At 33.5% G+C, this 22,747-nt stretch overlaps 2 protein-coding genes across 2 annotated transcripts; one reads left to right on the forward strand and one right to left on the reverse strand.

The window, feature by feature from the left end:
* The first annotated feature begins 336 nt into the window (after positions 1-336).
* Positions 337-12,935, forward strand: LOC107012968 (putative leucine-rich repeat receptor-like protein kinase At2g19210). The gene is given in 14 exon segments (XM_015212946.2): positions 337-439; positions 530-801; positions 804-1,078; positions 1,865-2,334; positions 8,506-8,644; positions 8,805-8,876; positions 8,956-9,027; positions 9,126-9,206; positions 10,355-10,506; positions 10,593-10,786; positions 10,921-11,047; positions 11,447-11,503; positions 12,024-12,213; positions 12,371-12,935. Coding segments are annotated over 14 exon segments (2,598 nt in total). The 3' UTR covers positions 12,765-12,935.
* An 80-nt stretch (positions 12,936-13,015) lies between these two features.
* On the reverse strand, positions 13,016-14,924 carry LOC107013778 (expansin-B15-like). The gene is made up of 4 exons (XM_015213656.2): positions 14,665-14,924; positions 13,934-14,046; positions 13,652-13,851; positions 13,016-13,569 (listed from the first exon to the last, which is right to left on the reverse strand). The coding sequence occupies exons 1-4, from the start codon at positions 14,843-14,845 to the stop codon at positions 13,206-13,208; spliced, it is 858 nt and encodes a 285-aa protein (XP_015069142.1). The 5' UTR covers positions 14,846-14,924; the 3' UTR covers positions 13,016-13,205.
* Positions 14,925-22,747: the final 7,823 nt, after the last annotated feature.

Genomic DNA, 22,747 nt, shown 5'->3' on the forward strand with positions numbered 1-22,747 from the left:
TTTTAAAATGTATTCCCGCGCAAACTATCTCTTCACTATGAGTAATGTGTCTGTTTTTAATAATTATTATTTAAAATAATAAATCTTTGTTTATAAAATATAAACTTATTAGTGAGTCATATACTATTTTAAAAGGTTAAAATCACAACTTGAATTATAAAATCCTACTTAAAAGGGGGAAAGGTCACTCCTCGTTAAACGTGCTATTTAATTTGTAAAATTTGCAACTAGCATTAATATAATAGTATGAATTTAGTGAACTTAATTAGCTATACTAGTACATTATATATTGGGATTTCTGAGTCCCATCAAGTCTCTGCTTAATTTGGCCATATCATGGATTTCAAGTTACAAAGATATTTCCTTTTTCCCCTTCTTGTTCTTTTGGCTATCACCCTTTTAACTAGCTGCAGCCCACCAGTTTATGATGATCAATCAGGTAATTAATGCTGAAAATTTTTAATTTCTTCTCCTAAAAAAAATGCTATAATGTTAATCAAGTGTAAATCAAGTTTTCTTCTTCTTTCAGGATTCGTGAGTATCGATTGTGGATTACCAGAAAACTCAACTTATAGTGGCAGTATGTTTCCAGTAACTTACACGAGCGATGAAATGTTCATAAATACGGGTGTAAATGCACGTCTATTGCCTAAATTCATTTCCAATGATACAGAAATTTACTTAGAAACTGTTAGAAGCTTTCCACAAGGGAAAAGGAACTGTTACAATCTAAGATCATCTAAAGACAAAGATAGCAAATTTCTAGTACGTGCTTTTTTCATGTACGGTAACTATGATAATATAAAAGTCATGTACCAAAGTTTGATTTGCATATTGGTACTGAGCTTTGGGACACAATTCAACTGGATAATTCCTCTCATGTAGTCACAAAAGAGATCATACATGTTTTTTCTACGAATTATACGAACGTATGCCTCGTAAATACGGGCAAGGGAACACCTTTTATTTCAGCATTGGAGCTACGACGATTCAGAAATTCAATGTATCCTTCTGAATATGAAATATCTTTGGAGCTTAAAATGCGTTACAATTTTGTTTATGGTACTATGCCATTGAGGTAAATATAAAATTATTGCTTCTTCATTTCTTTCATTTTATTTTAGGATTTAGACGCCTGACTTTATGGATTGAATTTATTTCCAACTCTGCCCGTAATATTTAAGGAAAGGCTCAAAATAGTCCCTCGTCTTTGGGTTAAGGCTCAAAGTGATTTTTAATTTTTCACACGGAGCACTTATAGTTCCTTATGTTTTTGCAATATCGGTGCATTTTTGATCCTCCACTAAAATTTTGCTTATTTTTTAACGTTAATTTTATCCAGAATTTTATATAAGAAATGTCCGATCGTCTTTTTATATATTTAGTAGAAATAATAACTCTATCTGAGAGAAGGTCGTAAGAAAAACACCTTATTTCGTTCACTAGAAATATTACTGCAGCTGAACTAAAAACATCTTGACATATGACTTTGCAGGAAAAGAAAAAAATGTACTATTGCACGTATTGAACCTCTCGACTTTACCTGCAATATGATTTCTATTAAACAAAATAAAGTATTTTTCTTCTCACATACTATCATATGAAATTGTTATTTTTACTAAATATATAAAATAACGATTCAACATTCCATACATAGATTAAATAAATCAATGCAAAAAAATAAATAAATTTTTTAAAAAACACTAAAAATGCATCAATATTACAAATATAAAAAACTATTAATGCTCGTGTGAAAACTCAAATATCAACTTTGAGCCTCTGCCTTAACTCAAAGAAGAGGGATCGATCCTTTCATCAAATTACGGATCCAAAGTTGTGTTCTAATCTGTAGTGTTTGTTGTAGGTATAGCTTTGATGCTTACGATCGAATTTGGGAAGCTCTTCAACTTCCAGAATGGGATAGTGTTTCCACAAGACGAGAAGTCGACAGAGATATCGAGAATGATTTTTACCCACCAACTCTGGCTATGGGGACGGCAGCAACGCCACTCAATTCTACTACCTGGACTCTCTCTTGGGGTCCTGCAGATCTCAATATTGACTACCATACCTACTTGTATTTTGCTGAAATAGTGAGCCTTTTGCCTAATCAGACCAGAAAATTTGATGTCATCATTAATAGTGAAACGGCCTCCTGGGAGGAATTTGAGCCAGAGTATTTGACTACTCTTGTGATGAGCGACAAGCGAAAGGCTAGCAATTTTAACTATACTTTGCGTCAAACCAACAATTCAACATTGCCGCCGCTTATTAACGCGCTTGAGGTTTATGCTGCTAAACGGTTCTTCAAGGTTCATACTGATGAAAATGATGGTGCGTATACTGTTCTATCGCCCTAGTCGCTATTACCCTTTTTTTGCTTGAAAAATTTGGGGAAATGATATTCATGATCTAATTTAAACATCTAATCATAAAAAAGTAGTATCGTATTCGTCTGCATATTGCACTGTGTGGAAGGTGATAAAACTAGCCTAGTTAATTAGTAGCTTAAGTAGTGAGTTAGTTACTAATTAGTTAGTTAGTTATAGTTAGTTATAGTTAGTTAAAGTTAGTTAGAAGTCACATTTTTTACACTTTGTTAGTTTGTTGAATCTGTTAGCTTGTTGTTCATTGATGTATATATATACACACACATTGTATTGATCAAAATAACAATTCCAATTCTAAAGAAGCTTCTTCTTCTTCTTCTTCTTCATTCGTTGTTGTTAATGGCTCAACCTCCATTAATGGAGGAATGAGATGCCCAGCTTACATGCTGGTTTTGTCATGGTATCAGAGCAAGGTTGCTCATACTAGATCTCTTGATCTAGCTGTTAATCAATTCATTGATCTCTCTTGTTCAAGTCGATCCTTTGTTTTGATTTTCTTTCCTTCTTCTCTCTGGTTTTCCCTTGCCTGCTTCTCGTTAATTCAACTTTCATTTGTTACACTCTGTTTCTGTAAAGCTGTTTTCCATGGGTGATATTGCAACTGATGCGAGCAACAATAACCCTTTGAAGCGACCAGATTTCAACAGTCCTTTCTATCTACATCCATCTGAGAATGCTGCTTCTACTTTGCTCCCTGTGGTGTTTGATGGAACTAGCTATAGATCACGGAGACGAGCAGTTCTTAGAGCTTTGTCTGTTAAGAATAAAACTGGTTTTATTAACGGCAAGATAGTGAAGCCAAGCTTTACGGATCCATCATTCATGCAGTGGGAAAGATGTGATGATATGGTGACATCTTGGATCCTAAATTCCCTCTCCCCAGAGTTGCGAGACAGCCTACAATATGTGAATAATGCTAAGGAACTGTGGGAGGAATTGGAAGATCGATATGATCAAACTAATGGATGCAAATTGTATCAATTACAGAAGGAGATAAATGATTTGGTACAAGGTACTTTAGATGTCACTGGTTACTATACAAAAATGAAGAAATTATGGGAGGAGATGAGTGCAATTGATATAAACTCACAGTGTAGTTGTGTGTGTACTTGTGGAGGAAAGGTGAAAATGTATAAGGCTGAACAAGATAGAAGACTTATACATTTTCTAATGGGGCTAAACGAAATGTACACTGCTGTGCGAGGGAACATTCTTATGATGTCCATTTTGCCTACAATGGCACAAGCATTTGCTATTCTATCACAGGAAGAAAGGCAAAGGGAGATGAAGCCTATAAACCATATGGCTTTGGAGTCTACCTCACTGAATGCCTCTATGTCCTCTCAAAATAATGCAACTAATTCTAGCTCTTACAAAGGAAGTACAAGTAGGAGTAATGGGAACTATAACAGCACTGGTTACAACAACAATAATGCTTTTAGGGGGAATTCTAATACTGGAAATAGATCAAACATGTTTTGTGAATATTGCAAACGATCTGGACATGTCAAAGACAGGTGCTACAAACTCCATGGTTACCCAACCAATATAAGAAATCCAAGAGGAAGAGGCAAAGGATCTGCAGCAAATGTACACACTTCTGAAGGTGATAGTAGTCAGTGTGAAGAGAATTTTGAGCAGGGAAAACAAGTACCAGTGAATCTGTCAAAGGGCCAATATGAACAATTACTCAATCTACTTGGAACCTTGCATGTTGGGAATGAATCTGACTACTCAAACAATATGTCCAGTGGAGCTGCAAGCCTAGCAGGTATACTTGCTTGCTACTCTTCCATCAGTAAGATAGGTGATTTGTCATGTAAATGTGATAAGTTGACTGCTGGCTCTTGGATCATTGATTCAGGGGCATCTCACCATATGACCTACACAAAAGACAATCTCACAAACCTTAAGACTCTACCTTATCCTTTTCTAATCACCTTACCAAATGGATACAAAGTTAAAGTGACTGAAATTGGTGATGTGTGTTTGAATTCAACATTAATTCTGTATAAAGTGTTGTACATACCTAGCTTCAAGTTCAACTTAATATCAGTTTATTGTTTAGCTAATCAACTCAAAGGAGTAGTCTGTTTTAACAATGCTTCTTGCTTACTGCAGGGCCCTTCTCTGAAGAGCCCTCTGACACTTGGTAAGGCAAAGAATGGTTTGTATTTACTTTGTCCAAAGTGTCACATTCTATCTGCAAATGATAATGATACTTCTCATCAAAGGTGTCAATCTGCTTCTCTTCTTAACTACTGTAAAAGGTCTTCATTACCATGTATAAAGCCTTCTCATATAATCAATAAAGAAGCCTGTTCTATTGATCACATCTCAAGTTCAGCTGCTAATCTTTCTGTCAGTCAAGGCAATGAATTCTTATGGCATGCTAGATTAGGACATGTACCTTTTGTAAAAATGAAAAATATATCTACTATTCCTTTAAAGTTTTCCAACAAGCAACCTTTTACTTGCACAATTTGTCCAATGGCTAGACAAACTAGAATGCCTTTTCCAGAAAGTGTCACTGCAACTAGTTCAATATTTGAACTGTTGCATGTTGATTTATGGGGACCTTATAATGTACCAACACATGATGGATATCACTACTTCTTAACTATGGTAGATGACTACAGTAGAGCCACTTGGACACAGCTTCTTAGGTGTAAAAGTAATGCTCTACATACTATAAAAGCTTTCATATCTTTGATAGAAAATCAATTGCATACTAGATTGAAAACCATCAGGTCTGATAATGGCTTAGAGTTCTCAAGTTCTGAGGCAACATGTTTCTTCCAAGAGAAAGGCATAATACATCAGAAACATGTCCTTACACACCACAACAAAATGGGGTAGTAGAAAGGAAACACAAATACCTTCTTGAGACAGCAAGGGCACTGTTATTTCAATCAAAATTGCCTATGAGATATTGGGGAGAATGTGTGTTGACTGCCACTTATTTGGTCAATAGATTGCCTACTAAACTACTTCAAGAAAGATCTCCATATGAACTGTTATATCAAAAGAAACCAGTCTATTCTCATCTTAGAAATTTTGGATGCCTTTGTTTTCCAACCACCTTAAAGACTCATAAAGACAAATTTGAACCAAGGGCTGTGCCTCACATTTTCATTGGATATCCTTTAAATACAAAAGGGTACAAGGTCTTAAATTTGGCTACCAAGAGAATTCATGTGTCTAGAGATGTTCTTTTCTATGAAACTGTTCTTCCTTTTGTTATTGCTCCTACTGGTTCCAACTTTAATTCTGTATTACAATTGGTTATTCATTATTCTGATAAGTTGCCTTGCATGTCTAGTAAAACAACTACTTCTATTACTGATGAAATGTTGAATTTCCACACACTTGATGAAGTCACTTGTGATCAAGATTTTATATCTGAAGAAACACCTATAACTGAACCTACAACATCCTCTACTGAACCAAATCTATCAGTTCTTACACCTATAACTGAATCCACAGCATCTCCTATAGAATCAAATGTGCCTGTCCTTGATAGTGCATCCCTTACACCTAGAAGAACAACCAGATCTTGTCACCCTCCAAGGTACTTAAAAGACTACACCTATTCATTACCTAAGCTACAATCCCCTTCACCTACAAACAATGCCAGTGATTCTCAGCAGTCACTCACATCATTCACAAATCACCCTGATAATGTCTGTTTCTCCACACTTTGTTCTGAGAGTCAGCAGTTGATTCATAATGTTTCACATGATATTGAACCCACATCTTATGAAGAGGCAATCCTGAATTCAGCCTGGCAAGCAGCAATGAAACAAGAATTTGATGCATTGTATGCTAATAACACTTGGGAACTAGTTAAGATGCCAAAGGAAAAGAATGCTATTGGATGTAAATGGGTGTATAAGATCAAGCATAAGGCAGATGGGAGCATAGAGAGGTACAAGGCCAGACTGGTGGTGAAAGGATATACTCAACAAGCTGGGATAGACTACAATGAAACTTTCTCACCTGTGGTTAAAATGACTACAGTTAGAACACTCATTTCACTGGCAGTTAAGAAAGGTTGGAACTTGTTTCAATTGGATGTTAATAATGCCTTCCTACATGGTGATTTGCATGAAGAGGTGTATATGGCTTTACCCCCAGGACTAGTAGTGGATAGTAATGACATGGTCTGCAAATTAAAGAAGTCTCTATATGGTTTAAAACAAGCTAGTAGACAATGGTATGAGAAGCTGGCCAATAGTCTTTGTTCAAAAGGTTACATTCATTCAGACAGTGATTACTCACTGTTTTACAAGAAAGATGGCAAATCTTTAGTGTTTGTGGCTGTATATGTTGATGACATCATCCTAACTGGCACTGATATAAAGGAGATTGAGTCTTTGAAGCTCTTCTTGCATGAGGAATTCAGAATAAAAGACTTAGGCAGATTACACTACTTTCTTGGATTAGAGATATTGTACAAACAGGATGGTGTTCTCATTTCACAAAGAAAGTTCACTCTTGATCTTTTGAAGGAATTTGATTCTATGCACTACAAGCCTACCACTTCACCATTGGATCCTACTGAAAAACTGAGGCTCACAGAAGGCAAACTACTATCAGATCCTACTTACTACAGAAAATTAGTGGGAAAGCTTAATTTTCTTGCTAATACAAGAATGGATATAGCATACAGTGTCCAGCATCTTAGTCAATTTATGCAATCTCCTAGAGAGCCTCATCTAAAGGCAGCTTATCATGTACTCAGGTATCTACAACATGATCCTACTTTGGGAGTTTTTATCAATAATAAACCTGATGTCACTATTAGTGCCTATTGTGACTCAGATTGGGCTTCTTGTCCTGATTCAAGGAAGTCTGTGAGTGGTTATTTGGTTCTCATGGGAGATAGTCCTATCAGCTGGAAATCTAAGAAGCAATACACAGTGTCACTGTCATCAGCAGAAGCTGAATACAGAGCCATACGACAGGTGGTAGGAGAAGTAGTGTGGCTGGAAAGGTTACTTAGTGAACTCTCAATGACAGTGTCCTTACCAATACATGTGTTTTGTGACAGCCAAGCAGCAGTACACATTGCTAGGAATCCAGTATTTCATGAACGAACTAAACATATAGAAGTTGATTGCCATTTCGTCAGGACAAAGCTACAAGAAGGACTGATCACACTCCAATACATTCCAACAGATTCTCAGCTAGCTGATGTCTTCACCAAGGCTTTAACTGGGGTCAAACATACTACTTTACTGAGCAAGTTGTCTGTAAACAGCTTACTTCCAACTTGAGGAGGGGTGATAAAACTAGCCTAGTTAATTAGTAGCTTAAGTAGTGAGTTAGTTACTAATTAGTTAGTTAGTTATAGTTAGTTATAGTTAGTTAAAGTTAGTTAGAAGTCACATTTTTTACACTTTGTTAGTTTGTTGAATCTGTTAGCTTGTTGTTCATTGATGTATATATATACACACACATTGTATTGATCAAAATAACAATTCCAATTCTAAAGAAGCTTCTTCTTCTTCTTCTTCTTCATTCGTTGTTGTTAATGGCTCAACCTCCATTAATGGAGGAATGAGATGCCCAGCTTACATGCTGGTTTTGTCAGAAGGTTGATCTTAACCTACATTTGCTGTTTTTGTGGCGCTAAAATGTCTGATTTATTCTGGTGTAATTTTCAGTATTTGAAGAAAAAAGAAGTACATTGAAGCATGTCTGATCTGTTTAAATTATGATAATCTATGTGTCGTAAGCTAAAATCTCGATTGAGGCATGTGTAGTTTGTCATTACAGTAAGACCTTCACCTTCGCCCTTTTCGGTTTATAGTGTTAAGTGTATAAATTTTAGTCCATTGTCTGCTGGTATCTAGTTAATTGGAGTATTTTCTTAGAAGCACTATCTTGTAGGGAGAAATGTTATTCCCTGTGGGTACATAATTTGATATGCCAAAGAGTTTATTAACAAAGAATTTGATTCTACTGTGTTCAATTTCAAAGAGTTATGTTCGCTTCGGCGCTACTACAGTGCTTCGCTAACTCGAAGTGCCTCGCTATGAGAATCTAGCATTCTAAGTTATAATTATTCTCTCTTTTATTCATGTCCCTACTCTACTTTCTTGGAGTGTAGTTGATGCAATCATGGACATTAAGAGAACTTATGATGTAAAGAAAAACTGGCAAGGAGATCCATGCTTGCCAAAAGATTACACATGGGAAGGTCTTCGCTGCAATTACAGTTCCAGCAATTCCACAAGAATTATAGGCTTGTATGTTTCGAATACTTGTATATCATTTGAGTTGTCCAATATATTGTGCATTGACAGAATAATATGCTTGAGGAATAAGGTCTCTTCAAGGTTCTTTCAAAGTAATGTACCTCTAAGTTCTTCTAAATTCACCATGCAAAATGTTTCAACCTCTTTCCAGGGACTTGTCCTCCAGTGGATTAAGTGGGGACATTCCATCTTCTCTATCAAATCTAACTGCTTTACAGTACTTGTAAGCTTCTTTAAACCTGAAAAACTAAAACCTATGAAAATTGACCAAAAAGAGAATGAACTGATTTTGAAAATCTCAGGGATCTGTCGGACAATGATTTAACAGGTCCAATACCAAGTTCTCTTGCTGGATTTGCGTTCTTGAGATTCTTGTACGTTCTATTTGTAACTCCTTCTTCCTCTTGGTTATGATTATTCGCCCAATTAGAATGATCAAATGAGTAAAGTATGTTTTCTATTTTTATGGCAGAAACTTAACTGGAAACAAGTTCTGGGGTTCAATTCCTCTTGGACTTGCTGAAAAGGCGAATAATGAAACCTTGTTGCTCGGGTATGTAATAAGTTTCCATATCAAGCATATCAATAGCTAGCACTAGTTTAAACGTGGAGAATTATAATCTTCCCTATGTCTGTATTGTCATTTGTGAAAAGCTCTATTTTCAGTAGATAATATGTCGTACACATCGTCAAGTAATGTGTAGAACTCACTAAAACATATTATCTACCGGAAACTACAGTAAGTTTAATGTGAATTTCTTATAAATGCATGTAGCAATACTCACCTTTTGCTTTGGTAACCGTAAATCTTAACTTCCTCCTTGCAATTTTCAAGGGCTTTTACTTAATTTGCCTTGTGAGGCTTTGCAAGCATTGCCTGGTAGACTGGAGATGCAATCAGGAGACCAACAAGGTGCATTCTTCCATTTTGAGATCCTTAGATTGAGAAGTTAAGATTGAACATGTAGCACCCAAATGTGTGGCTTAGTAGTCAATGAAGTGGTGGAGAATTGTAAGGCCTATGGTTCAAATTTCAGCGGAGACAGAAACATAAGACAATTTCTTTGTATCTAGCATTGGTTGATGGAGTTACCTGATACCTATTTCCCATGAAAGGTGACAAGTATCCCGTGGAATTAGTTGAGGTGTACACAAGTTGGACCAATCACCACGATTATAAAAAAAAGATCAGACTGAACCTGTGAATCATATGGTTCTACTTATCTTTTGTCCCATTCCTTCTATCAAAGAAGAATTCACGCCCAAGGCTAGTCCTACCAATTTTTTATGCTTGTGCCACACGTACAACTAAGTCAATAACAAAATATTTTAAACTATAAAGAGAAAATCTAGCCAGGTACTCAGCAGTAGGTGTTCTTATATGACATCTGTTTCAAGCAGCATTTTATGCACAGCGTTTTATTTTGAAGTGTGCTTCTGGTTTAAGGTGCTTCTGACTGCATTAGATTCAGGCAGAGGGAGATATTGATCCTCGTAGGGGCTAATGAACTTCCGCTTGGATTGGTTTCTTGCTCAAGTGCCAAGTCTAACAATGTTGTTCTAGTTCAGAAATAGTTTGCTGTTTGTACATCTATTTTTATTGGTTCAATTAACTGAATATCTCATTAATGTAAATGGAGAGATTGTTATGTAACTTCTGATTTTAAGCCTATGCTGGAGTAACACACCTACTTTCAACAGCATGGATGGATTCGTACCCCTCATTAAGAATCAGTGTCAATCAGCTCAATGTACAAAAAAGAAGCTTTCTATTCCAGTAGTTGCATCAGTAGCTGTACTGTTGATGCTCTTGATTGTGGCAATCACCATCTATTACTTCACCAAACGCAAAGGTATGCGGTGTGAAAGTCTCTTTTAGTCTGATCATACTCAAGATGAAGAATTTCGCACTAAATTAGGACAATGCTACTGTGATCAGGGGATAAAAGGGTTGATTCTTTTGACTCAAGAAGCCAACGTTTTTCATACACTAAAATAGTGAGTATGACTAACAACTTTGAGAAGATTTTAGGCAGAGGTGGATTTGGATTAGTATACCATGGTTACTTGGACAACAAAGAAGTTGCTGTGAAGATGCTTGCTGAGACAGGATACAAGGAATTTCAAATTGAGGTTTCAAACTTGGCCCTATTGAATTCATGAACTCTTTTAGGACCTCTCACTATATATTACAACAATTTGTAGGATCTGTATAGACTTACCGAAAGCTTAGAACTAATTCCACATATATGTCTATGATTTTGTAGGCTGAGCTATTGGGAAGAGTTCATCACAGAAACTTGATTTCACTTGTTGGGTATTGTTATGAAGGTGCTTATATGGCGCTTGTGTACGAGTACATGGCAAATGGGACTGTAAAAGAGCATCTCAATGGTGAGAATTTGGCAATTTTCATGCTTTAATCTTCTTTATCTGTTTAAACTCATCTCACTAACTAATTAGTAAGGTTTGTTTTTTTCTCTTTCCATTAAGACATCAACATGAAAAATATTTGGTCATGGACAATCTTCAAACAGATGAATATGTGGTTATTCAAAGATATTTCATTTTCTTTTGATTAGTTAGTTTCCATCTGTTTCATAACCAACGTGACTTCAAATCTTGAAAGAGAAATACTACTATTTCTATCTTTATGTTCTGTTAATTGGAGATGTTCAACCATAAATTGTTGTCTAAATAATTCATCAGCTTGTTTTGATGTTCAACATATAAAACGCAATTTCTAGTGCGTCAGGGGAATGTATTAAAACAATTTAATTTGCTGATGTATAGGTCCAAAATCATTGACTTGGATAGAGAGACTTCAGGTGGCCCTGAATGGAGCAGAAGGTAAGCAAACATCTTTGGTTGTGTTGGTCTTATGTTTGAGTTTCTCAACTTCTTGCATGTCTCACATGCTTAGAAAGGGAATCCTTATTCTTACGAAAGCCAATTCCTCGAAACAGACCCTAGTAGCAATTTTTGCCTACTTCGCTACGTTGTGGTTCTAAAATAGAAGATTTAACTTGGTATATTCCATCAAGATGAAGTCATGTCCAGTTTCTTGCCTTGGAGGAGCTAGCATATATTTAGATAAGATTGAATGTTATGCCCTAAAAGACGGGTTGCCTAATGCCTTGTAGTTCTGTCTATTCTCTTCTACCTGCGTCGTGGTGTCTTCTTCCTAATTTATTATATAATGATAAGATTTTGTCCAAGGATTTGTGGAGCACATAATTTTGAACATAAAACCATATATGTATGCAAAATTGTATAACTCTTTGTTTCTATTCATTTTTCCTATCTTGGTCTTCACTTTATCTTTTTACTAAAATTAACGAGTTGAATTTGTGTATGTAAAACTTCTTAGGTTTGGATTATCTGCAGAATGGTTGCACACCACCTATTGTCCACAGAGATGTTAAGAGTACCAACATCTTATTAGATGCTAACTTCCATGCAAAACTTGCCGATTTTGGAATTTCTAGAGCTTTTTCTGTAGATGAGAGCTCTTTCGTGTCAACTGCAGTTGTTGGCACTATCGGTTATCTCGATCCAGAGTAAGTAGTTTCTATAATCATCATTCATCTTGTACATTTCATTCTTTGGTATGATCATGGTAAGTAATTTTGTGTTAATCATATTGATTGATGGTATAAGAACTCTTTGACCTGGTCTAGTTATCATGAACCAAAGACGCCATTTTTTTGGTTGCAGGTATGCTCATTTACAGAAATTGCATGAAAAGAGTGATGTTTATAGCTTTGGAGTCGTGCTTTTGGAACTCATCACAGGGCAGCCTCCTGTAATAACAAGCAAGAACTGTCACATAACTCAATGGGTTGGTAATTCTCTTACTACTGGTGATGTTGCCGATGTTATTGACCCGAGTCTAGATGGAACCTATGATAGTGAATTGGTGGAAAAATATGTAAGATTAGCAATCAGTTGTTGCTCACCCTCTTCTGCTAATAGGCCAACCATGCATTATGTGTCTAGCAGACTGGAGGAATATTTAGAAGCTGCAACAGAGGCTACTAAAGGCATAATGGTTTATTTTGAAGATTCAACAACAATCCCATATGATAGCGAGTTCTCAAACAAATTTTAATTTTAATTATTTACTGGAGTCTGCAATATATATAAGGACTTGCTTTTTTTGATGCATTTTTCTTTTTAGTTATCCATCTCTTTTGGCCTGTAATTTGTACTAGTGGGCTGCTGTCCATGCATTTTTACTTTTTGTACACTCTTGAATATTTTGAATGTTTTTACCACGTGACTCATAAAGGTGAAAAATCACGACTTATATCTTTACGGATTTTACCAAATGAAATGAATATACAGGAAGTGAATACTCGATTAAGTACAACCGAAATCTATTAAAAATCACACATTTATAATTTCATAGAAATACATGCATACATTATATGCTTAGCACGAGACCATCTTTAGTCCGGCCGCAGGTAGTGAATGAACAATAGGAAATGGGGATTACATAATTACCAGTCAAGCCAAGTACATATGTAACTAATACATAGATACATAAAACTCAAACTCTATAATTGACGAGGGATCGATAGGTAGCACCAGGCTTCCAACCAGTAGGAATGACATTGTTGGCTATTAATATGTGGTCAGAATATTGTGAAGTCAATCGAATAGAAAATGGAGGGTGTAACTGAGAGCCAGCATCCAACTTCCAAACAGCACCCCAAGATTGCTGCATTTGCCTCCATTTATAATTATTTTTGTTTCCTCTACTAATAATGCTGCTGCTTCTTTTTTCCTTCAATTCAACTTTAGCAAGATCACCGTCTCCTTGTTCAAATTCTATCACAACTGCAAAGTACTCCGACTTTGAACCTTGATCAACATGGAACGCTATGTTTTTCCTTGAATAATCACAAGCTACCCTGAAAATTTTGAAATTTATATATAAAAAACAAATGTGACTAAACAATAGTAAAAATGTGAGTAATTTGCATTCATGCATGCCTAGCATAACGTATTTGCAAGACACCAGCATCTCTGAGTTTTTGTTCTTGTCCAGGTATAGCCATTGCACCAAATGCAGTTCCACTCAAGTCAAAATGTGCTGATTGAGCCACACAAGGTCCTCCTGGGCAAAAATCTGTTATCACCACTCTTACTCCCTTGCCTGAACACGATCGATGCATCTTCTTTGTACATTTCACCTATAACACATAATTAATTAAACACTAATGTGTACTTTAGGATTAATTTATTATTAGGGGGATGGAAATTAAAGAAAAGAACCTGGTAACAAGCTCCACATTCTTTTCCAGATTTATAGAGGGATGGACCGATTCCAGTAACAAACGAAGAGAATGGTGCTTCTGATACTGCACTCCCATATCCACAAGATCCTCCTGCACCCATAAATATTATATAGTGCTTTTTGTTACAATACTATATATATATATATATGTATCACTTGTTGTAACACATAAACTGTCTTATTTTTCAAGAATATATAGTTGCCGTCACAAAATTGTGTTAGAAAAAGTCCATTAGTAAGTGCAATTGAAGGGCTTTAGTGTGGCTGTGTGTGTGGGTGGGGTGAGAGGAATTACAATGTTGAGACATATACATTTTTTCCCTTTTTTGAAAAGAATGATATAGTTTAACAACTGGACATAAAGTTTAAGAAAATAAACACAGTTAGATATTTTAATGTTATGGTCCTAAATAAAGTTATCTTAAATGTATTAAAGTGTTCTTTTATTTTATGGTTTTAAACATATTTAAGAAATTAAAGTGTTAGAAAAAAAACTAATTTTTTTTGGAAATAGTTCTTAAGAATTTAAAAATGTGTTTCTATCTCAAATGACTTTAACATTTTAAAATAGATTAAATGTATGGTCACGACTTTAACATAGTACCATAGAAGATAAATGTTCAGAGTTTAAATTTCACCATTACTCAAAAAAAGAAAAAAAATATCATATACGTGAGGAGACGTAAAAGAGAGAGAGAGAGGAAGTTACCGTCACTACCAGCACCGTGGGGGCTGCCATACCAAGTAGCTCCGGCCGTCCCCCAGTGAGTAGCATAGGTGGACAAATTGAAGTGTTTAGGTTTGTAACCAAAGCTTGGACAAATGAAACAAACTAAAACAATTATTAGATGAGAAAAAATAACTAAATGTGATATGTCCAATAAGCCCATCTTTTTTTTTTTTTTGGCCTAATTAAGTTCTTTAATTTGTAGTAATAATATTACTAACTAGAATAAGCATTTGGTAATGCAAAATGGAAAGCTAAAATGTGAAGTATATATAGAGGAAAAAATATAGTAAATGAATTATTGGCTTTTACATCACATTAATCCTCCACGTGCACTTCATTTTTTTTTTATTCTTAATGGTGTCAAGGTCGTTTCAACTTTGCTTTTCAAATTTCAATGTCAATATTTATAAAATCTAATTTTGATTGGGGTTTTAATTTTTATATACAAATAATGTGGAAAAAAACAATCAAGATTAAATTAATTAAAAGATGTAGTAACAAGTTACAAGTAATTATTCGTGATGTATGAAATTAATTTTCAACGAACAATCCATTATAATTTATACTTCATCTGTTTCAAAAAGAATACTCTAATTTTTTTTAATTTGTTTAAAAAAGAATGACTCTTTACTTTTTTTGGTAATATTTTAATTTCAGTTGTCACGTGGCATGTTTAAAGTCACAAGATTGAAGGGCAATTTAGTACATTTGATATAACTTTTATTTAGATATACAATATTTAAAAATCTTCTTTATTTTCTAAAACTTTGAGCGAAGTCAAACTAAATCACTCTTTTTTAAACGGAGGGAGTAATATGTAGTAATGTAAAATTTTGTTAGTATAGGTAAGTTAATTCAAATTCAATTATGCATGCGATTGGAACCCTAATCACTTTTACAATGAGGCATAATATGAGTGACCAATTTGTTTTTTGAGAAGATTATTCTTTCTTGTCACGGTTTGTCTTTTTAAATAATTGCCACAAAGTTGACGGATATCATATGATTTAATTATTAGTATCTAATAATTAAGTAATTAAAAGTATTTTAGACAGCACCTACTAATATATGATTAATAATAAGTAAAATATTTAAGAAAACGACATGAATTCTTACGTCCTTCATTACTTTTGTATGTTTTGCCGACGACGAAATTGGAATTACCAGAAAAAAAAAAGAAAAAAAAAAGATTAAAGAACGCACTATAGTTGGAATTAAAATGATTATTTTTTTGAAATTATCCCCTCCCCATTTGAAATAACCAAATGATCAAGGTAACATATGTACTTTTTATTTCCTTAATTATATAGGAGTAATTTATTTATAGCATAGTATGTCAAAAGTGAACCCAAACATAGGTAACTCGTTCAGAATTTTAAGGGTTAGGGGTGTGTTTGGTATGGAGAAAAATGTTTTTTTAGAAAATGTTTTCCTTGNAAAATAAAAATTTTGAAATTGAAAATATTTTTTTAAATTGATGCTTTTCCAAAAAAAAAAAAAATTAAAATTGGAGGAGAGCTATGGAAAATGTTTTCCTTAATTTTTGAAGGGAAGTAATTTTCCTTAATTTTGAGGAAAATGAGTTGATTTGAAAAACATTTTCCAAAACAAAGTCCCAACCAAACATGGGAAAATTGGAAAACATTTTCCAGAAAATGTTTTCCTTCATACCAAACACACTCTAGGTTCAAGATAATTTGAGTTGGGTTTAATCTCAACTCATTCAAGCTTAACTCAATTAAAGAGAATTTTCAATTGAGCCCAATTCAATCTCCAATTACAACCCGTTTTAACACTTTTCATTAATATATGTTCCTATATTGAATGTATGAATTATTATCTATTTAACATCTTTTATGATTTATCTATCAATTTGTTACTTTTTTAGCAAAACATTTTTGAGCGAAAATTCAAATTGTGATTATAAAAGTTAAATATCAATATGTTAAATTATTGAAATTAATCAGGTCAAATTGGGCGGGTCAAGACACAACCCGTTTTTAGCCCATTTGAACCCAACCCATTTGAGCCTAAAATTGGGCGGATCAAAACCCAATCTAATTTCTATTCAACCCATTTTAATATTTTCAATTTCAACCCAACCCACCCATTTGACACCCCTAGTAGAAGATGTCCATTAAGAACTAATTTTTATAGAGCCGGCCAAGTTATATATATTACTATATAATATCATCATTTTAATTAAATACTACCCAGGTCATTGAAATTACGTTTATAAAAAATTACCTAAATATACAACTTACTTTATCTCTAAATTTTCTTACCATTAGAAAAATTATAAAAATTTACTCTCTTATTCTTGGATACATTACACTTATGCAATGTACTAAGACATGTGTCTTGTTTCAACAAAGATAATGTATCGGGATGCCATGTATAGGAAAGTTGAGTGATGTATCAGGAAAGGAATGTATCGGGACGTGATGTATCAGACGTTAAGTGATATTCGTAATCGGGACGCGCTGCGTCGAAATGTTGACTGAAATGATGTATCCAGAATTGGAACGCGATGTATTAAAATGTTGAGTGATCTTTGGAGAAATTTTTGTAATTTGAAAAAGAATAGAGATAGAATGTAATTAGCTCTTAACACTATGAAATTTATGTAAAATATACAATATTTATTGGTGATTTTTTTTTAAATGTATAATTTAATTTAAAAATAAGACATATATGAATTACTATAACAAGTAAAAGTAATCTAATAATCTAATAATGTAAAGAAAATTACACTCCCAATATATATATAAGTTAATTTTGTTTTATATATTATTATGCGTGTCATTTATAGATTTACAACTAGGGACGTGAAATTTGTAATTTTTTTTAAAAAAAGAACATTACTATTGTCACCGAGCAAAGGTGACATAATATGAAAAAAAATTATTTACTCTATCTTATCAATGTATAAATATTATTAAAGATATGATACAGTGTATGAGATTGCTCTTTTATTAATAAAGTCTCAAATTCAAACATTAAATACGAAAATTCTTTGAATAGGAAAATTTTCTCCTGAATAAGTCGCTACGCGACATGAATTTAAAATGATCAGGGTTCAATACGAATGCCAAAAATATATGAATAAATAAGTCAATATATTGGCTCAAAGTAATTGAATTATAACAATTTGCATGGCTTTGTATTTTGTAAATGCATGAGGCTAGAGCACTTTATAGAGAAAAGACAAACTTGTCGGCAGAAATGGACCCATCCATGCAAATCATTTTGTTTGTTATTTTTCTGTCTTTTTCTTCATATAGTAAAATCCCTACTAACCTGCCGTTGATGGTGGTTATTGGTCGTTGAAGCTTCTCCAATTTATGTTTGTCCATTTCTTAATCTTATATTATACACCCTGATTAAGCTAAATCCCCTCCCAGTATTATTAAACATATTTATAAAGGTCATTTTTTAACTAAAAAATCTTGGAAAATCTAATTTTATGCTATAATATATAATATATACTACATATTCTTTATAATCGCTATGTCTCGCTACAACAATAATAAATAATGAAGTGAACAATCATGTTGTTATAGAGAGATTTGATTATATTAGCATTTATAATCTCGTGAAGTAATAATTACATAGTTATGCGACTACGTGGAAATATTATTTATGAATAGAGATCAGACACACAATTACTTTAGCAGAGACTGAAATTGTGACTTGTGTTCATGCTCTTTAAAAGAAAACAACCATCTACACGAGGTGTAATTTGTCTACTTATTGAATTAGTCATATCTATTTCGAAGTCTTATAAATTAACTTGATCTACAAACGACAATAATATATCCAGTCTAGTCCGAAGGAGAGTAGTGTGTAGATCCTAATTACTCCAAATTTATAAGATAGTGAAATTATTTTCAAAAGATCATGATTAGTATTTAACTCGTTCCAATAAATAACAACAATACACTCAATATAGTAAAGAAATTAAGACAGGTAATGATAATTCAATGAATACAATATATAGTAGGAGAGTTATATACTAATAAATAATTAATATTAATAAAATAAATTAAATAACGCTAGACTATCTAATAACTTTCTATTCTAACATATTCTCAACCTTTATATCTTTCTAGCTAGAATCATTTCCTTAGTAAGCTAATTATAACTTGTAAGTCTGTCATGTCATGTTCTCGATAAGTTATACGTCATCAAAATCTTGATTTTTACAATGGACTATTTAGTCCTTTAATATCAAGAAGTGAGGTATTTAATTAAACCTAAATGATATAGTGTGCATTTTGACAAATTAAAATTGCCTAATTTTCCGGTAATAGTGTTGGGAATACTTTAAAGTTGATTATAACGTTCATTGCGTTCTTAACTAACATCTAATCATTTATTTGTTTGGTATCACAAGAGGGATTTGTGGACGTTATTTCAACGTTAATTAATGTATTGATGTAAAATTTGGCATTTTTGAAAATCTTATCAGCTTTAATTCATTAAAATAAAATCCGAGTGAGAATGATGTCTCACCCACCAAATCGTTGCTCTTCTAGTTTTCACGCACAATTCTTTGTTGTTTAGTCATTCGATGTTTCGAGCTCATATTAAAGCCTCAATTAAATTTCAAATGCATTGCATGATTCGTTTGGGAATGACGTTTCTAACATAATTCTTTTCATACCTAAGGCTAAAAGCTGAAACATCTAATTAAGGATGAAACAGTCTTACCGCTATCCAACACCACAGTCCATATTTCTTGCGCTGTTCTTCTTGAGTAGCTTTGATTTAATACATAAATGTCCAATGGGTGTTTTCTTTTTGGGATATATATTTGTCTTGTAAATGAGTATTTCTCTCTTTCTTTTTTTTTTAATTTAGTGATATTTTAAATCATGATTGAAAGATTTTCTTTTTTTGTGTGAATTAATTTTTTATGATTTTTTTTAAAAATCCTCATTTAAAACATTTGTAAGTTATTACAGATATCACATGATAGTATAGGGTTTAATTTGTATGTAAGGTCTGTTATCTCCTCTATTAAGGATAGTAAAAAAATACAGAAATAGAAAAAAGATGAAATAGAAAGAAAATTTTTAATTCGAGTCCACAGAAATTACTGTATTTCCTTAAAAAATTTAACCCCCTCACTGTATCCGAGGTTGCAGATTGATTTCTCCCAAGATAAAACAGATTAACCTGTTAAAGAAGTAGCGGTACCTCAAACTTCTATAACTTCAGCGAACGCAAGAACAGTAACAAGAGCACACACAGACTCAGTCGATCGACAATTTTATTTTTGAGAGAAAATATATGCAGAGTGGAAAAATTTTCAGTGTCCTGAAAAACGAAAATAATCTCATATTTATAGCAATTTGCAACAAAGTAACGCATCTGTTCGACAATGGTGTGAACGCTTCTGTTCAAACATGTCGTTTCATACCGTTGTGTCTTTTTGAGAAAAATAACATGTCCCTTCAAGAAAGATATTACTGTTATACACGAATTTAAATTTAATTAATGAGATTGGTGAAATAAATTTTATCCAAAAATATTATCAATCAAATCATTTTAAATTCGAAGGCGAGCGACGATGACGGCGCGAGGGGCACCTTCTTTTAAACCCTTTAAAAAATAAATGAAGTGTTTCTTAATATAATGACAACAATTTTCTTTCTTCTACCAATATAGGAGAAATGACTTTTCATTACACTTTGCAAATGACTTTTTATTTTTCCTCCAAAATTGATTCATTCAGTTTTTCATTTCATCATTCACATTTTGCTAAAACCCAACAAGATCAAGCAAGAGCAAACGTAACATTAAATTCAAAATATAATATTATTTGAAAGGGTATAACTTTCTAAAGATTATGTTTGCACTATTTTTTAAAATACTAAAAATATAAATAGTGGTGTAATAATAAGATCACATTCACATAATTAAAAACAACCGATTTTATATTATATATATCCTTACAATTGGGGTGCTAGAGAAAATAAACGAGTTTACCTTTTAATTTTGTACTTTATCTATTTCAAAACATTAATTAATACCCATTTGTGCTTTATCTTTTTCAAAAAATTAATTAATACCCATATGAGAAGGCTGTTAACAAAGGAAAGACTCATGCATGAATAGGAGCCTATAAAATCGAATCGAACATTAAATCAAGTTGTAAATGGAATTAAATTTAAAAAAAAGTTGACTAATAATTTAGTTTGGTATTGAGAAAAATTTTTAATTATACTTGGATTAGTTTTAACTTAACTAAAAAAATCAATTCGAAATTAAACCAACTTGATATTATATATTTTTCAATTTTATTTTATACATAAAAATATTTATTTTGATATAATTTTTATTTTTTTTATACTTTTTATAGTTTTTTTATATTAATATATTATTTCAAATTTGAAACAAATTATAGTCCATAGATGTCAGTGTATGCATCTAAAGTTTCGTCTCTGAAAAACAGCAAACAGGAAAGGAAAAATAGCAAGCAAACAATGATGTTTGTATTTGAACTAATGTGAAGGTTACAATCTTTATGAAATCTTTAATAGAAGATGTAATCCTTTGATTTTTTCCTTCATAGATGTTCTTGATTTGACGGGATTCTTGCGGCTCAACACTTGGAGCGAAGACTTCTTTGTATACGGAAGACTTGCAGATCACTACTGAAGAGCAACTATGTATTTCTGTATGTATGTATTTTTTTTTTGTGTCTTTTGGTCAGAAGAAGACTTCTATATATAGGCTTGAGTTAGGGCTTTAGGGGTATTTTGGTCCGAGTAATTTTGACCCCTGGGCCTGAAGAACATGGGTTGAGCTCATCTTGTCAACTAAATGGACTGGCCCAAGTGATCTGGATTTGATTTAAGTCATACAATTTTGACTTAGATATTAATCCAATTTTATCAACCAGAAATTTGACTTGGTCAACGTATGGTGATTTAAGATTTAATCCAAATTTAATATGGATTTATCAATAAAACTTCACTGTCTATAAATGCCCCCTGCTTCGAGGCTTGTTGAGGTGCTCGATTTGTCGAACTTGTAAAGACAAGCCTTGAAGTATTTGTGAAGCAAATATTTTTTTTGTCATAGTTGATTGATATACCGTGGTTTCACGGTATTATTAATACTTTTTTCTTAAGTTTAGTGTGTCCAAAAGCCTTTTTGTGCTAATTTTTATATAAGTTTCTCCTTATTTGCAGGAAATCTGTCCAAAGATGAATGCGGAGGTTTTTGAGCGAAGAAATGCAGAAGAGACCACCTACGAAGCTTGTGACGGTCCGTCATGCTCGTGACGGTCCGTAGGTGGCAGCGTAGTGCAGCTGCTGAAGGAAGATGGGGAAGTCTGACCAAGTGTGGGGTTACGGAAAGCGTGACGGACCGTCGTAGCCATGACGGTCCGTCCTGCAGGTTCGTCATGAAGATCAGAGAAGTAGCCCCAGTACCCATATTCCAAGAGTTCAAGTGTTTTGGAACGGAGACCCTCGACAAACCGTTGTGCTCGTAACGATCCGTCATACCTGCCGTTGAGGGTAATGAAGAGAGCAGCAGCAGAAATTGCATAAGTATGGGACGACGGAGTCCATGACGGTTCGTCGTGACCACGACGATCCGTCGCGATGTCCGTCGATCCAGCCGCGTTTTGACAGATTTCCAGCAAATAGAGTCCTTGTTTAATTAGGTTTTTATTTTTTATAAATAGTTCAAAAAACCTCGTTTTTGGGGTTAGACTCTTGATCATTGTTAGACCCTTGAATATTGTGAGACTCTTGATTATTTTTTAGACTCTTTGAGAGATTATTGATTATATTGAGACTCTTATCATTGATTGTTGGTGACTTTTACTGATTAATCAAGTAAACTTTCGAATTTTACTCTTTCTCATCGAAGTAAGTGCATGAATTCTTATATCACATATTTGAATATTGTAATTATGACTATGGGTAACTAAACTCCATAACTAGGGTTGTGGGAACCATAGGCTAATAATGAGGTAAAACCAAACTAAAATAACAATTCTAGAATAGTGTCTTGCATGTATTGATAATTCTTTCGTTCAGAA

This window comes from Solanum pennellii, chromosome 3 (genome assembly GCF_001406875.1).
Source record: "Solanum pennellii chromosome 3, SPENNV200".
Classification (NCBI taxonomy): Eukaryota; Viridiplantae; Streptophyta; class Magnoliopsida; order Solanales; family Solanaceae; genus Solanum; species Solanum pennellii.

Coding starts and splice junctions, on each gene's coding strand:
- LOC107013778 (XM_015213656.2), bottom strand. CDS start 14,845: ATGGGCTTATTGGACATATCACATTTAGTTATTTTTTCTCATCTAATA. Junction 13,852..13,933: donor AATGTGGAGCTTGTTACCAG/GTTCTTTTCTTT, acceptor TATGTGTTATAG/GTGAAATGTACAAAGAAGAT. Junction 13,570..13,651: donor TTGCAAATACGTTATGCTAG/GCATGCATGAAT, acceptor CAAAATTTTCAG/GGTAGCTTGTGATTATTCAA.